General features: G+C 37.3%; 1 protein-coding gene across 2 annotated transcripts in view; it reads right to left on the reverse strand.

Annotated features, from left to right (window-relative positions):
• Positions 1-1,255: 1,255 nt before the first annotated feature.
• LOC101174757 (stromal membrane-associated protein 2) overlaps positions 1,256-15,541 on the reverse strand; it is a 36,288-nt gene continuing 22,002 nt past the window's right edge. Inside the window, exons 2-9 of one of the 2 annotated variants that reach the window (XM_011480885.3) lie at positions 13,185-13,318; positions 11,243-11,407; positions 11,048-11,107; positions 10,804-10,861; positions 9,874-10,016; positions 6,032-6,212; positions 5,727-5,932; positions 1,256-3,747 (exon numbers count right to left, since the gene is read on the reverse strand). In XM_011480885.3, the coding sequence (XP_011479187.1) occupies positions 3,622-3,747; positions 5,727-5,932; positions 6,032-6,212; positions 9,874-10,016; positions 10,804-10,861; positions 11,048-11,107; positions 11,243-11,407; positions 13,185-13,318 (1,073 nt within the window). In that variant the 3' untranslated portion in view covers positions 1,256-3,621. Of the gene's footprint in view, positions 3,748-5,528; positions 5,933-6,031; positions 6,213-9,873; positions 10,017-10,803; positions 10,862-11,047; positions 11,108-11,242; positions 11,408-13,184; positions 13,319-15,541 lie in introns of both variants that reach the window. The other variant, XM_011480884.3, reaches the window with a different exon arrangement.

Here is a 15,541-nt window from a genome sequence, read left to right on the forward strand (position 1 = left end):
AATGTATGAAGAATTTTGAAAGAAATTTCTCTAATTTTATTGGAGATGAAATACTTTTGGGGCAGGGACCAAACCTTTTCCCACTGATTGTACAGCCAAACCTGTTCCAGTATGAGATTACATGGAGTTATGTGGCAATCTCATTTTGAAACAGAGAACGGATACTTTGATTATTCCTGCCAGCTGAAAAACAAATCTTTCCACACCACAATTTTGTTAATTTGGGAGGAGATCATGGAGTATTAGAAGGAGAAACTGCTACACAAAAGTCTACATGCAGACTATAAGTGGACAGAAACTCAAAATATGACATCAGGTTACCTTGTGGATAAATCAACTGTGTCACAAGAGAAATGTTATTTTCAAACCAATTTTCAAGAAAAATACTCTTGTTTTTGTAGGGAATATCTGCACTATTCCAAATACAGTAGCGATGAGGAGAAAAATCATGTTTGTAGATCAAAGTCCATGCCAATAAAACCTGCTTATGAAAATTAGACAGTATTACAGGAATTTTCCCTATTTTGAAATTACATAATAGAAGAAATGGCAGACCTTCAAGTTTATCAAATATATATTTTGGTATGAAATTCCAAAATGAAGTTTCACTTTTTAAGAAGTTTTTTAACCATTTAACTTTGAGGACATTATTTAGAGTGGAAAAGTCAAGAAAGTCAAGTCCTCCGTCTTTTGATGAATTAATTAATAATGATTTTCGTACATAGTGGATTCTATTTCTCCAAAGGAAATTAAAAAGTATCTGATCAATCCTTTTTGCATTTTTACTGCGCAGAGATAGTGAGGAAGCAATGTAAACTAGTCTAGAAATTCCTTCTGCTTATGCTAAGAGGGCACAACCTTTTAGTGAAAGATCTCTTTGTAGCCAGCGATTAAACGTATGCTTGTGCTTTTGCAATCATAGGATTATAGTTATTCAGTTCTCTTTGTTCTTGATCTTTAGCTATCTGTAATCCCAAATATGTGACATTTTTTTTTGACCATTATACTATTTATGGATGTTAGAGCACATTGGTAAAGATGAAATAACTGGAAGCAGCCCTTTTCAAACGAGCAGGAAAAACTCTTCTACTGCCCCTAGTGGAAAGACGATGAACTGCAGGGCAGAAAAAACTGTCTAAGTTTAAAAAGAATTTTGGATCATGTTGATGAAATAGGGGACTCAGAAATGTATCAAATAGGACATGAATGCTTATAGGGTTAAAGTATACATTTTTTATGGATAAAAATGCGTGTATATATATATATATGTAAATTTTATTGAACTGTGCAGACATTAAACCAAAAGACACAAAGTATGATACAAGTTTACAGAACATTCAAGATTCATCAATTGTTCCGAAAATTAATGTGCATTAATAAACTTGTAGTGAATAAAATGCGCAAAATCTTGATTGAAAAGTAAAGAAAAAATACACCTTTCTTTATCTATCGGCTCACAGAAGACAAACCAGATATGAATGAGGATCAACAAATATGTTACAGCGTTTTCAGGAGTAAACCCTTCCACAGAGCGGAGAGAAGAGATGACACATTCTTTATAATTGCTGTCCGCAGAGAGGAGACTGCTGCTCCTGCTGTCAGTACTACTCCTGGTTCCAAAAAAAACGAACAAACAAAAAACAGCCTGACAGAACAGACCACGCTTATGCTGCTGGTCTGTCGCCAGCTAGAGTGTTGTGTATCGCCGTATGAAAAGCAGCAAATTGTCACAAACATGGCCGAACAAAAACAAGTGACAAGGCTGGCTTTATTTACAGTAGCTGTGTCATGCATTTATAGTAGGTGGAGAAATAGAAACATTTTTTGATAATAATGTCCATTGGCCCAATTGTAAACACAAGTAACAAAGAAAAAAAAAAGGAAAAAGCTTATGGTCATTCAAAGATTCCTCCTAACTCAGGTAGTTATATTAAGACTTGGATGAATTTAGAAAAAAAAAACAACAACAAAAAGAACCAGCAGCAAAATTCAGGTGTGTTTACTAAACACAAATCCAGCACAATCATGAGCACATTCAGGATGGTCATTCATATTTCAGCGTTGACTGATCAACATGTACATGAAGAAACATTCAGTAATCTTGAACATACAGTACATTTAAACCAGATAAATATCCTTTCAAAGCAGGAATCTGAAACTCATCTCTTTCACTTTACAGTCATTCAACATTAGCAGAGGCCACTATTGAACAAGGTAGCTTCTTAACATCATGTGCGCACTTTTTGTGATAACAATGCATGCATTTTGCCATCACTGAATTGTAAAAGCCAATCAGTACGCTGTGTTCACTAGTTCGGTGGTACCAGGAGAATATTAGAATACTGTACAGTGTTGGTAAAGCTTGTGTTGATCTTTGGTCTCCCAAAAGTCCAGTTTAGGATTCGTTTAACACTCAAAAGTTGAGAGTATAGTTTTGCAGACGAAGCCCTCTGAAATGTTGATATGGCATAACCCAACAGTTCCAGTTTGTGAAATAATCAATATATGTGCACTAGTCAAACAGATTTTTCAAAATAAAAGTTTGGTAAAGAAAGAATAATTGAAATATTTAAGGAAATTTTGCACATTGTGCCTTCTTATAGTGAGAATGATGCACACATGACTTAAAAATGAAGATTAACTAATTGGTTTCATTGCTGATTATGTTAATAAAATTAATATATATGTACATTTTAATGACCATTAACAGTCATAAAAAACAATAATAAGAGCTAAATGTTTTTCATGTCCCCCGTTGTTCAAGACCGTATCATGATGAATAGATAAGCCGACTTCTAACATACAACTGTGAAAAAGTCCTTAAGAGCAAAAAGAAAAAAATGTCCCCAAAGATGACTCTAAAGTGTAAGTAGCAAAAGTTGTATTTAAATAATAATAGCGAAAAAGTGTATTAAAACACAAAAATGATACGTTCCCAATAATATTTCATTCTAAAATCAGTTTAGTTTTCTATTCAAAGGAGCCGTAATTACAACTGAAATGGCAAAAACCAAGAAAAGGAAGTAAATAAAAATAGCTTAGCTTATCTTAACTTAGGGTGCGAACGCTAAAAACAGCTCTTCCCACATTGCTCGAAAAAAAAAAAAAATCAAAGCTAAACTTGAGATAAAAATCATCATATTTTAAAATCCGATTAAGCTGTTGGTGTACTTTGTTATAAAACTCACTTTTTTTTTTAGGCAAACGTTATTGGAGACCTAGGTAGTGCATCGTTATTTTATTGTGATCCATAAAGCCTGTTACATACAAGGCTATCTTTAGGGTCCTTGTTTTTAATCATTTGTAGAGATGGTGGAGCTAGGTTAAAAAAAAAAAAAAGCATTTGAACTCCAAACTCAAAGCATCTGCTTGTTACAAGTTTGACAGAAAGAAAGATTTGGAGTTTTAACCAGATGCCACTAAACCCTGTTGTCTTGGCCAGAATACAAAAATGTCCTGAAGGCAAACATGGGAATCTGTAGAATATGGCTATGGGTGATATGCCAAGAGGAAGCATTGGGCAGGGGAGAGAAAAAACTCTTCCCTTCCTCTCCTGCACTAGAAACTAGTCTTCCAGGATGAGTTTGATCCGACGGTTGTGTGGTGTTGGATGGACAGCGATCATTTCCAGACATGTGCTGTCATGTGTGCTGAGCTTGGCGTCGATGAGCTGCCCATGTGCTGAGTGCCGTATCCCACCCCCTCATTGCTGCTGTAGAGATTCATTCCAGCCATGTGCGGCGTCATCTGAAAAGTCACAAATAAACCTTGTTATGACTAAAACATTATCAGAGCAATCGCATTTCTGCTAATTATAGGGGAGCCGGTTGTTAAAATGTTGTGGTACTAGCACCAAATTTGGCATGGACGTACATTAGGATCCCCTCTTTTAGAAAGTTTATTGTTAGCCACGAGAAAATCCAACATTTTAAAATATATATAATATACATACGCATCAAGTTTAAAGACTGCATTTTAGACATAAACAGCCCACTTTACTGAGAATGGGCAAACAGACATTGAATATTTTGTAGCAATTAAGTGTATGGCTGCCATCCTAACAAATGGCCGCCATTTTGAATTTTTCTCATTGCAAATGTACTTTTTCTGAAGGCACATCCATAACAAATTTGTTGCTTGTACAACAAAATGCATGATTTGTCTGTAATATCAACCTGACACAGGCCAACGTCTCTGATTAGTGCAAAATTTGAGAGGTTCTGTTTGATAAAGAGGAATGACTTGTCTATTTGAGGGAACTTTTCCTAGATTAGATACTTATTTTAACCCTTGTGCTATATTAGATGACCCCACCCTTACTTTGACGTGTTCTCCCTACCATGACAAAGGTGGATAAAGGTGGAAAGATTACATGTAATCCATGGACACCAGTGAAAATCACAAATCATTGAAGAAAAAAGGTTCAGAGCATTGTCTAGTGGGTCTATATGACCCAACTCCCCACGTCAAAGTGCCTAGGATAGCACAAGGGTTATAATCGAGCTCTGTTTTGGAAAGTTTAAATGCTTCAGGTTTTTGAACTCACTGGTGATGTGTAGAAAAACAAAACAAAGTTCTTTGACAAAAACGGTAAATGGTGTGTACTTATACAGCACTTTACTATCTTCTTAGAAGGCCCAAAGCGCTTTACAGTCACAGTCTCTTTAACGCCCTGATGCCGGCTCCGCTGCCTAAAACAGGCGCCTGCCTAGAAACACCAGGAGCTGTGGGGTTCAGTGTCTTGCCCAAGGGCACTTCAACAAAAGGGCAGGCGACGTGGGAACCTTGTTTTCATATTATGTTATATATTTTTCTCTAGTCACATATTAGTTTTCATTGTCCTGAGTTGTTTCTGTTATTACCCATAGGTGTTTTTCATGGTTTTGTAGTTGTTCATTGCTACCAAACCCTGTTGCTCCCCTGTTTCACCACCCATTTGTTGTTGCTTGTGTCAGGTTTTTCAAATGTATTTTGTATTACATTTAAGTTGTTCTGTTGTTATTCATTCATCTTCTCAACCTGCCCAGTCCTGGTCAGGGTCACAGGGTTGTTGGGCTTCATTCAGACACTGTTGAGTGAAGGTGGGGTACACACTGAACGGTTTGCAGGACCATTGCAGGCCCAAACACGCACATTCACACTTGGGTCCCACTCTGATTGTCTTCTGTTCCCAGTAGTCTTTTCTTTATCGTTATGCCGTTTTTAGCCTGAATCATAACCAGGTGTTTTCCAGGACGTAGTTTCTGCAGAGCGGCAGAAGTTCACTAGAAATTTGCCTCTGAGTGATGGGTGTAAGCAACAGCTTACAGCCCCTCACACCTCCAACCTAACAATACCGGTGCAACAAAAAATGGCAAAACTTTTCCGAGCTACCCAGCCGTACAGTTCCCAGATTCCAACTCAGACAAGGAAAACAAAGACGTACATGGATCTAGTCGTCTGAGAGTGGATGCATCAGAATGGAGCGGAGCAGGAAGCTTGCCCAGTTTGCGCAGCATATTTTCTTTCTTAATGCTTTTAGTACACACCTGGGCAACATTCCACTGAACCTGTTGCATCTGTTGCATGCCATAAACGTGTTGGTGCGGTAATGTTGCTAAGCCTCCAGCCTGTTGCTGAGCCACCATTGCGCTTTGCTGCTGTCCCATCATGCCCTGGCTCATTCCTGCCACGTAAGGTGATGCAACCACACCACTGGACTGTGGCAGGACACAATGAGCACCCACTAGTCCGTTCTGCTGTCCCATCACACAGTTCTGCTGGACTCCAACCAGGTTGTTTTGTTGAACCCCTATAATGCTGCTTGGCTGCTGTCCCATCACGGCCATTTGTGATGTCATCATGGTGCCTCCTAGTCCTCCCACCTGGGCCAAAGAATGGTATGGACCATACGGATGTGTCGGGTATCCCATCTGGTTCATGTACAATCCACCTAAAAATGATCACAGACAGTGTCGGCAGTTAATAACCAACAAATCACACCTGGTATTCACCATGAACATATCTTTCGAGAGTCTGCGAGAGTTCTCACCAGGTGCAGCCACGCTGCTGGCATGCACTGAGGGAGTGGAGGCATACAGGGACAGAATAGAATCCTTGGACAGTTTCTTGACAGTTCCTTCATTCGATTTGGGTTTGGGGTCCAAAAATAAACTGAGGTTTTCAGGCACTGAGGCAGTCACTCTACTCTGAGGCATGGAGCCAGAAACTGGCTGCAGGACAGGATGAACAGATAGGACACAAATAAAGAGAGAGATTGTCAGAATCAAAACATCATAAAAGTTCCGCTTATAGTATTTAGGAAACTTTTAGAACTGAATTCATGTTTTGCTATAATATTTTGACATCCAAAGTTCTATTTGAGTTCAGATCCTGTTTGTAGACACAGAGACTTATCCTTAAGCAAAAGGATAAAGCCAGACTTTTTAGCCAATTTAGAGTGTTCTATTAAATACTAATCATGCCTTGATTTTTTTTTCTATGCCTTTCTGACCTTATGAAAGCTGCCATTTCAAGAGAAGCATTTTTAAACAAAAGAAGTTTACAAACTGAACAATAGCAGAACAACTGTAAAACCTAAAATATGAAGATTTTGAAAACATATAACCTGAAGCAAAAGAAGGATACTTAGGGGTGTAACGATTCATTTTACCAATTCTATTTATATGAAAATTTGTGTTTGTCTAAGAGATTCAAGGTCGATATCGATTCACTGAACTAAAATGGATCCAAGACATCTTTAGCCAAAACTTCAACCAGTGTGTCTCAGAAATAAATCACTGAGTATTGAACAGTGCAGGTCAAGTTTTCCAAATTCTTTGTATTCCTTGCAAGATAAGTGTAAATTAAATTTGTGTACAAACAAATGAGTATTAATATCAGATCTATTCACATTTAAGTTTCCTAAAGTTCAGTCCACTGTTGTTTTTCCACATCAAAATTATTCAAAGGGAATGTTATTAGAACATTCTACCAGACTGTATGGTCACATGTCTTTGCTAATTTCAGTGTTTCCACGCATTGGACTGGAATGATGGACTGATCATTTTTTGCTGCCATAACATGAGTGTTATTTACTGGGATGCACTAATAAACCTACCATATATTTGCCAATATCGATATAATCCATTTATTTCCTTTTAAAATGATTCTATAATGTTACAGGTCGATGCAATTAACAACTTACCTAAGACAGATCGATCTGGTTGGATCGTGGAAATATAGATCGATTCATCGTTACAGCCTTAGAAGAATGTTTTACCTGAATACAGTAACTTAGAGAAATATGAACCCCCTTGGATGTTTGTCCCTTTTGTTGCTTTCATAAATCACTCATGGTCAATAAAATGTGTCTTTCCTCAAACAAAAATTTACTAGAAAACAACCTTCGATGGCAAAACAGAATTCTACAAAGTAATGTCAATGAAACAATGATATAAAATGAAATATAACTGTTTGCATAATTATTCACCCCCTTCAAGTCAGTATTTAGTAGATGCCCCTTTGGCTGCAATCACAGCACTGAGTCTGTGTGGATACAATAAGTCTCAATCAGTCTTGCATCTGCACACTGGAATGGTGCTCCATTCGTCTTTGCAAAACTGCTCAAGTTCTGTCAGGTTGTGTGAATACCAGGCATGAACAGCCCTTTTAAAATCCAGCCACAAATTCTCCAAGGGATTTAGGTCTGGACTTTGACTTGGCCACTCCAGAACATTTACCTAGTCCTTTTTAAACCATTATTATGTGGCTTTTGCAGTATTTGTGGATCATTGTCTCGCTGGAAAATAAATCTCATGCTAAGCTGTACTTCTCTTGCAGACCGAAAAAAGATTGTCCTCCGAGATTTCAGTGTATTTTGCAGCATTCATTCAGCCTTTCCAGGGCCTGCTGCTGAGGAACATTCCCACGGCATGATGCTGCCACCACCATGCTTCACAGTGGGGATGGTGCATTTTTGATGATGTGCAGTGTTGGTTTGCGCCAAACAAATGGTCTTGTCTGACGGCCAAAAAGCTAGATTTTGGTCTAATCAGACCAAAGAATCTTCTTCCACTTGATCACAGAGTCTTCCACATGTCTTTTGGCGAACTCTAGTCATGCGCTAATATGTATTTTCTTCAACAGTGGCTTTCTCATTGCCACTCTCCCATAAAGCTTTGTCCGGTGAGGAATCCGGGCAGCAGTTGCTACAAGCACAGTCTCTCCTGTCTCAGCAGCTGAAGCTTGTAACTCCTTCAAAGTAGTCGTAGGGGTCTTTGTGGCTTTTTTCACAAGTCTCCCACTTGCACGGTCACTCAGTTTATGAGGGCGGCCCCGTCTAGGCAGATTCACACATGTGCCATATTCCTTCCATTTCTTGATGATTGGTTTCACTGAACTCCGGTGGATGATCATGCGCCTTGGAAATGTTTTTTGCATCCATCCCCTGACTTGTACCTTTTACCAACCCGTTGCTTGGAGTGGCCCTCTGTCTTCATGGTGAAATGGTATTTTATGATGTTTGATAGCTCAGTCACTTGGGACACATCCACACCACTGTGAGACTATTGGCACTAATTGGATGGACTTCTATTGAATAGTTCTCATCCATGAAATTAATATACTTTATTGGTTTAAAAAATATAAAGGAGTCTGCATCAAAGTGAATTTGTTTCTATCATCTCACTCATCAAACATATCTGGGTGTTTGACGGACGGAAAAGTCTATTCAAGGTTGTGTAAAATGGACAAAAGACCAAAGGAAACATAATTTTCATAAATAATTCAAATAAATAATTACATAATTGATTAAATATCCTGACATTTTGAATCAATACAAGTATTGCCTAATGAACTATCGCGATATTTCGGCGAAAAGATTTTTTCTTACACCCCTACTGTTGTGGCTCCCTGTGCTTTCATTTCTGTGGGAAACTGATCCAAATGGCTCTTTGAGAAGTTCAGGTTGCCGACCCCTGAATTAGACCATTTAATTTAAAAGGGGGGGGAGTAATTATGCGAACAAGTATATTTCATTTCATATTTTTGTTTCATTGGCATTACTTTGTAGAATTGTTTTGACATTGACATGGAAGGGTGTTTTCTAGTAAATTTTTGTTTGAGGAAAGACACATTTTATTTACCATGAGTAATTTATGAAAGCAACAAAAGGGACAAACATCCAAGGGGGTTCATACTTTTGCATGGCACTGTGTGCAAATGTGGGATTTGGTTTGGAAATGTTTGAAAAACAAAGCTGTTTTAGCAAATGTTGGTCATGTAGACCAAAAAAATGTTATTTTTGAACCTCAAACATTTCAAACTTCAAGAGTCCACACTGAGATATAAAAAAAAAAAAACAAGAACAATCTCTTGGGATTAAAGCTAAAAGCAGGATGCAGCAGTAGTGAATCAGACTGCAGTTCTTTTATATCATGAAGTGGGGCTGACTCTGAAAGATCTGCATTTTTATTTTACCAGCAGAGCAGCTTTTAGTGACAGCAAACTCTCTGGTGAGTCAGATTATGGATGTACTTCCGATGGCCAGGTTTTCAGTCAGACCTATTCATTTCACTGATTGATTGCACAAACCCCAAAAAGTGACACCTAATTAAAAACGGTAGGATTTAAGGGATTATGTTGACTTCTGAATTGTTTGTTTTTTGCAAAAACTGCCAAATAAAGGAACATTTTCCAGCAGCAAAGATATTCTGAAGATGAATTTTTGACCCCCTTTAGTTTCATTGTTACACAGAGGTCATTTGAGAGTAAAGGAAACACTTTACTGAATTGTCTTATCCACGTTTTATTGTTTCAGACTTCAATTGTCCATTATTGATTTGTACACACAACAAACAGCCTTCAAAATGGTGAGTGTGTGTTAATTACTACCATGGATTTTGAAGAGGAAGCAGCAAAGGGGGCTGGGAGGGAGCTGAAGAGATCGAGAGGAGGGTGTGCCAGAGCTGGGCTCTCATTACTGTCTGAACTACATCCTCCACCATTAGACACCGCAGGGCTTGGAGCAGGGGCTTCTAATGGAGGGTAGATGGAAAACCGGTAAATGGATGTAATTGTTCCAGGTATCAATCTGGCACTTTTTCATTCAAAATTAAACTCCACATTCTAAAGTTAGTGTTACCAGTTCATATTTCAGAGTATAAAAAAGTTTTGTATTAAACAAACATTTCTGCTGTTTTGTTCATTCGACTCTTTAAGCAGTTTCCTACCTTGGTATTTCATAGATCAATATATGCACCATAGTTACAGAACTTATACCTATTGACCGTATATGAGAACTGGACTGAGTGAGTGTAATTTCATCCATAGAAATGACTTTTGACTCCAACCAAATTAAGTTTTTTTCACAATACAGACGTCGTCATGTTGAAACCAGAAATTGTGAGTAAACAGTGATTGATCCGAGTCAGTCTGAGTCAATATGGTGCAACATGAAATCTGTCAATCAAACGTCAGAACGTGAAACCACGTACTGTTATTAAGTTATATCATTGGTCCATTCATAACTTACGCTGAAGAAAAAATATCCCAGAAAAGATATAGGACAATTAAAAACGTCTGACACATAGAATGCCTGAGTAATAGCTGTTTATTTCTCAATAAAAGTCTACGGGAGTATGCCTTCTTGGAGCCTGCGGATACTTTCTGTTTGGAATGCCAGAGGGGAGGGGTCACTCGGTCCAGTCCTCTTTTACAGTCAATGCTAATATCTATGAATCCATCCACATGCTGAATCACAGAGTTACATGGCAGAAGAGTCCTATTGCATTCAGTTGGTTGAATTTAAAAAAGGTACATTACCAAGTCCAAGCAGGTCTGTGACAGACTGTGAGTTTGTCTTCGGGCTGCTGTCTTTTTTCTGAGAAAATCAGTATAGGTTCAAGAAGAGTTTTGCACAGATTTTTTTAGCCACTCGGATTTGTAGTGGAATGCCTTTTTCATTTGAGATGAAGGAAAAACCCAATTGTTTGGAACAGTTTTGTAACAGAATAAAAAGGAACAAAATGTTACTCAGATAAAACTCAATATTCACTGATGTACCCACCAGTTTCATCTTCTCAAATACAACGGGCTCCTTGGGGATGTTGTCACAGCTCTTTTCTTTCTGTAGAGAGAAAACAGATTTATTCGATCGAGCCACATCATATAAGCTTTTATGAGGGACATTATTGACCGAAGGTGTTTTTCTTTTTTTTCTTCACAAAAATCCAACTTAAAACACAGACTTCAGTGAACTTACTCTAAGCATCTGAATATCAATGACTTTGTCCATGTACTTCTTCTTGTCATATTTGTCCCTGATGAAAATCTCTGCAGCCTGGTCTGTCTCTGGGCGCTGGAAGCACTCAGGTAAAAACGCCTCATAGAGACGTTTGGCTTTTGCATTTCCCATTTCTTGAACACACTGAGGAGAATAGCAAGACACAAAACAAGTCCAGACCACAAAAACATTAGCATGTGATCAAAAAATATGATTTATTTCCATATTTCTAAACACATAAAATGCTGGTTAATGTTGGTGAATTTGTTCAAAATGTTCAAAATGTTAGGTTGACATTTTTTGTGGATTAAGGTTTTTGCGTCAAAATGACCTGAGCTCATCAAAGCACTGCATCAAGAACTGCCAAAGGCTGTAGGAATAATAAAAACCCACTGGATAAAAAATGTTGGAGTAACTTTTTGGTGTTGTGAAAGCCAAAATGGACAAAATGGCTTAGCTTCTGGAGCATTGGCAAATATCAGCTAGCTAGCAATCAGGTGTTCTGTGTTCTAAAAAACTATATAGTGGGGCACTATATGATGCCCGGAAGTTTAAAAGCAATTCGGACACCACGCTCACTAATTTCTTTTTTTAAACAGCGGATATGACGTCATCAATTTCATGAAGTTAAAATCTAGTTGATATGAGCGTTTTATGACTATTATTTATGAGTCCACTGTCTTCTGAAGATAAAAACGCTGATGATTTATAAAAAAAATACATTTAAATACAATTTTTTGACAAAAACTCTTCAGATGCAATGCATTATGGTCTATGTACGCCGATCTAGTGATCATCAATGCACACTGGCTTTACGTAGAGACTTCTGTGAAATTTCTAGGGCACTCGATTTGGGAATTGTAGATTCAGACATCGGTATAAAATGGGGAACGCAATATATAGTGCACTATGTAGGGGTTAGGGTTGGAATTCTGACATATTTAGCTAAATCATTAGCCATGAGATTGGACACAAAAACTAAACAATTAAAGTAACTTCATAAAATGATGTACAAAAAGGTGTTTCAAACTTTTATATTTAAATATATTTTTATTTAACATGCTTACATACTGTTACATACATCATTTTCTTGATGCTTCATAAGCAGCTTAGCTAATGGAAGTAACACAACTTGAGCGAGTTTTCAGCCATGCATGATTTTGACTGAAGTTTCTTGGGCAAGAACATATTGCATTTCTGTGATGTGGGATGCAGATATTCTCTTTTTTGCTCTTCACTCCCTCATTTCTCAACCAAAACAGCATCCTTAAGAGAAGCTCAGATGTCTACGTGCCACAGCAGGTTACAAACGTAATAAAAATCCTGTTTAAAAACAATAAGTAATTGAAGTTCCATTTAAAATTTACTTAATTTCATTTATTTCAAATAGTAAACAAGATCAAAATGAAAACGCACAAAGGTTGTATTGATGGTAGTACAACAACAAGCTATTTCCAAGATTTTCTGTTCTTGAAAAATAAATTACATGGCCAACCTTTGAAAATAAGTTAATTAAGTAAATTAATAATATAAATTTTAATTATATGACCCAAAGGAAAAGCTAATCATTAAAGCTGTAGTCCAATTTAAATACTTTGGAGCTGCTTCACTGTTAATATTAGGATTAGTGTTTTTTGTTGTACAGTTTTCTTATTTTATTAGATTTGATCAAGGTGTCTTTTTATTTTGGAGTTTAGTTTTCAGTTTGAACACACCTGGTTTAGACTGATTATTGTTCACAGCTGTTTTACTTTAGTTCATCAGTCCTGAGTGCTTCTACCTTTGTTTTTAAAATGACAAATCATTTGTTTAGTCTTGGTTTTTGTTTTTCATGTTTTAATGTTCTTTATTTGTGTTATGTTATGTTTATCTACAAATGTGTTCTTTTTTGTTGTTGTGTGAAGGTGTTTTGACCTCTGACCTGAACCTGCTCCTGCGTCCACTGATCCAAATTGACCGATTTGACCCTGGAGATGTGGACCCCGAGGTTTCTATGAATACCAGCGCAGCGGATACAGATGAAGATGCCTAAATTCCACGAGGCCCATCTTGGACCTAGAAGACACAAAAAAAGACAAAGAGGGGCACTTAGGCGGGAAGAATGAACACAGTGGGGGCAAGAACGCAAGAAATGCAGGACTTTGGACATGCCCGGTCTAAGATAAAGGTGAAAAAGAAGTGGGTGAGGAAAGCAACAGTTTTAGTGCAATAATAGAGACAAGCCTGAAACCTCAATTATGAGTCTGAAATCAACTGGGAGCTAATCTAATCTCAACTAAGTAACTCAGTGTTCTGGCACTTAATAGGATCATAATCGGCCTCATGCACACTGAACCGGGATACTAGAACGGATGATTACTCATGTGGTCTTGGGGGTCATTTGTGGCGAGTGCTGTGTTGGCTAAATAGAACATTTCTGTCTATACATCATAACTGACCCATCTGATGTTTGTGTCAGTTTTCCATTTATATACAGGGACTGCTGTGTGTGTTATAGCATCTCCTGTGTATGCAGAGGTGACATGCTTGAACAGGCAACTCTGAGGGCTGGAGTGCTAAAAACAGCACTGACAGGCTTTTTTTCCCCTTCCTTAAATTATGCAATCGTCCTCTTTTGGGAACACGGTCAGCTTCAAAGAGAATACTCGCATTTCTCTCCCTACATGTCTTTCTCCTGACCCCACTTTTTCCTTGATTTCTGTTTGCACACCCCCCTGATCCACCCACCTCCAGCTCTCATTGCTTAGTAGTTTTGCTTCAGAATGATGCAGTGTGACTTTTTCCACCACTAGGTGGAGGAACAGCCTCTGTTTCATTTTCTTTTTCATCTCTGCTCTGGCTGAAATCACTGTGGCATTTAAGAAAAAGGCCATTGTATGTAAATGAAAGGGAAGTTAAGTTTCAGTTAGGGAAACATGCAAACCTCGTAAGGTCTTAGATGAAGTTACTGATCTGGAGCTAGATGTGAAACAGAAAAATAGCTCTTTGTTTTAGTTTTATTGAGATCTTTCTTGAGAAAAACTTTTCCCCTATTAGTTTGGATTTAAAAAAAAACAACAGCAGAATAAATTCAATTAAGGAAGACAGAAATAATGAATGTCAACCTTAGAGCCGCTCTGCTAAGCCAGTTCAACTGATGTTAACACATAGAGAAACAAAGTGAGACTGAAAAACAATATTGTTTATTATGCGTAAAAAAAAGGATATTTGAGGAAAATAAAATGATGTCATTTAGGAGCAGAGCATTGGACAGTAAACTAACACAACACAATAACTACTGGCTTCATTTGTGTTAGTGCGCTTATTGATGGCAAACCAGCCATGACCAGTTAAGCAATGGACTCAATAGTCGCTTAAACCTTTTTTGAGCCAAGGCACACTTTATCCTTGACATAAATCCCGCGGCACACCAGCATCCAAAAATGAAAAAGGAGAAACTCATAGTCTGTATTCATGTCCAGTCCCTCTGCAATCTCACTTGCATTTTTGTGGTAATTGTGGCAGATAGAGCTGGAAGTTGCAGTTGTTTTTTTCTAAAAGTTGTAATAAATTTAAGTTAGTTTTCAGTAATAATTTCAACTCAATGATTTTACATTTTACCCTGGTAGTTGTTTTTTCCTCCAGTTTATTAGCATGCAATATTATGTAACCTCACAAAAAACAAATATATTCTTTCTAAATAGTGATTTATTTTTCAAATTTTTTTTTCAATGTTGGTGCAAAGGCAACTATAATTTTTGAACAATATGATCACAATATGTTTGATAAATAACACACAAAACAAACTAACATTATATTTATGTTTTCTGTAGCTACACAAAAAGTGAACATGTTGAAGTTTTATTAGTTTTTCTTTTGTCTTAATCAAAGATGAAGTCTTTGAAAACTTTAACAAAAATGTTTTATTTCTTTTTAGATGATTTTGTTGTATAAATTTAGTTTAATTGTTTCTGTTGGCCACTTTACCTTAATCCTGTTTCTTAAATGTTGTTATTACTTCTACTTAAGTTTAACTTTTCATTTTTCAAAAGTGACTGAAGTCTGAGAGTGAATTTGTCCTTTAATCCAGACGTTAGAAGAAAAATGTTTCAGTTAAAAGATGACTTGGACCAAACTCTGGGATCTTTGGCTGTTAATAAACACAAACCTTGAAGGAGAACTAAACTGTTGACCTCTGATTTCATCAGAAGATTTCAAAACTGATGTGTGTTGGTTGTGGTTTCAAGACGTTTAACAGGGAAGACTCATTGTACGCTGAAACGCTGTCACTTTAACCCA

The sequence above is a fragment of the Oryzias latipes genome, chromosome 11 (genome assembly GCF_002234675.1).
Source record: "Oryzias latipes chromosome 11, ASM223467v1".
NCBI lineage: Eukaryota > Metazoa > Chordata > Actinopteri > Beloniformes > Adrianichthyidae > Oryzias > Oryzias latipes.